The sequence below is a fragment of the Sphaeroforma arctica genome (genome assembly GCF_001186125.1).
Source record: "Sphaeroforma arctica JP610 unplaced genomic scaffold supercont1.5173, whole genome shotgun sequence".
NCBI lineage: Eukaryota > Ichthyosporea > Ichthyophonida > Sphaeroforma > Sphaeroforma arctica.
In genome coordinates this window covers 1-2,083 of record NW_014035385.1, presented here as the reverse complement: position 1 = coordinate 2,083, position 2,083 = coordinate 1, and the positions used below count along the sequence as shown (strand labels likewise).

The following is a 2,083-nucleotide window of genomic DNA, read 5'->3' as shown; positions in this document are numbered from 1 at the left end:
TGAATACGAATGTCGGAGTATATGGACAGGTCCGCTAACAGTTGAACAATATGCTATACTTACTACTTCGCAAGTGACTCACTTTAATCGATTAAACAACACAAACACGAACCAATGTGCGCGGATTGAAGTCATAAGTGCACAATGTTAACGACATGTATTCGCTCCTTGTATATTATTTACTTTGTCATATGTTATATATATTTCAATCAACTTGGCTCTGTCTCCTCAAATTAGTCACTTTACTGTCATTGTTGTAAACATGTATTCCTCAGGCGTTTGACTATTTACCCAATAATTCAATTCGCTTTTTTTTTGTTCTAAACGTGTAGCTATAAACCGTTAAAATAAGAAACTTACCAGTAGAATTGGTTCCTCAGTCGGTGCGTCTTCCATCTGTATCGAGAGGCGATATGTGACCTCTCTTTCGGCCGTTTCTAGCAGCTTGTGTGTCAATGTAAACACCTTTTCGGCTTGTCTATGGGTTCAAGTGTGTCGTAAATAGTTGCAGATAATTATACTTTAGTTTTGTTCGTGACTACATGATAATTTTATATGTACCAACATGAACTCAAGTAGGCTTAAAACCACTGTTCAGCTCACGATTTTGTCCTTGTCGTCATCGGATGGTGGTAGAACGTGGCCTCTACGTACATAAACAATGACCAAGTACATCATAATACTACCTTACACCTACAGAATGATAATTACGTTTGGATTAATTAATTCAGCACCACCAACTGATACAAACACACACACACACATATATATATATATATATATGTAGATATAGATGCATACATGTATATATATATATATATATGTAGATATAGATGCATACATGTATATATATATATATATATATATAATAACATAATAATATAATAATATAACAATGTAACAATAATAACATATGGTTTTATTTATACGTATCGCGTGTATTTATATATGCACATACGTACCGTTCAGTTCGTGTCGCATTGCTTGTCGTCACCATATCGCGGTAGAACGTTGCTTCGCTTTGAAGCTGCGGAGGCACACGGCTACTGTCCTTAGCGGATTGCAGTCGCTCACTCCTTTGCACACACACAGACTGATCTGAAGACGAGTCTGTATTCGTGGGCGTGTTCGTGCTTTTGCACGTGTGTGATTCTCCCTGTGTGCCCGTGTGCGTGTGCGTGTACATGCTCGTGCGTGATGGGCTGCCTGGGTTTGCGCGGGTGGGTGAATGTGTATGTGTAGGTGTGTGACTACACTTGCATATGCGCCTGTGTGTAACCTCATGGGCTCTTGTAGTCAGCGGATCAGTTGGTGTACTCTTTGAGTCGGTCGACTCCACATGTTGCGTTGTGGGGGACTTCTCCGAACAGACATCCGTGTCTAGACTAATGTCGATCCCTTCCGTGGTTGTAGCGTTTGATTGGTTGTTTTTAACCGTCGGCGGTTCCAATTCGCTACTGACTAAATTTGTATCTGTTGCTATTCCCTCTTCTGCGGCTGATGGCGTATCTAATTGGTTGTTGGATAAAGTATGACCCAGACTGGCCCGGCACCGGGAGCACTTCAGCGTTACGAGCTGTGTGTAGATATTTGTTTTTTTTGATAAGTGATGTGTCAGCCGCAAGTAACGCCAAATCAATGAGCGCGTCGATTGGTACAAGATCAGACGAGCCCTTGTAGTACGACCGCGGATAGAAGTATAACAGTAAGAGGCACGTCGACAGTATATGTTCGTACAGTAGTAAACATAAGCACGTGCTTCACGTAAGCTACGGCGCCTGCGGGGGCTGTCTCACATCGTGTTTAAAATTCCCAGATCGAAAGTGCCGTCCTTCTACGAATGTGTGCGTGTATGCGCGTGGTATCTATTGGCAACAAACTTCTCACCAAAGCGTTGGGGTGCAACTAATAGGCCTTGCACGTGAGCTGAGAACACACCCATACATAACATTCGAATTACATCATGAAAAAATACACAAAGAAACTTACACTGTCACTGCCAATGTCACTTTATCTCATTCAACAACATACTCGTAGTAAGAATAATAAGACTTGATCGTGGGTACACGCACTCCACTCCACT

The 2,083-nt window shown here is 41.7% G+C and overlaps 1 protein-coding gene across 1 annotated transcript; it reads right to left on the bottom strand.

The window, feature by feature from the left end:
- Positions 1-360: 360 nt before the first annotated feature.
- On the bottom strand, positions 361-1,758 carry SARC_14840 (hypothetical protein; the record flags this gene model as incomplete). The annotated part of the gene is made up of 2 exons (XM_014291028.1): positions 361-478; positions 963-1,758. Coding segments are annotated over 2 exons (914 nt in total), but the record flags the coding sequence as incomplete, so codon positions are not given.
- Between the last annotated feature and the right edge of the window lie 325 nt (positions 1,759-2,083).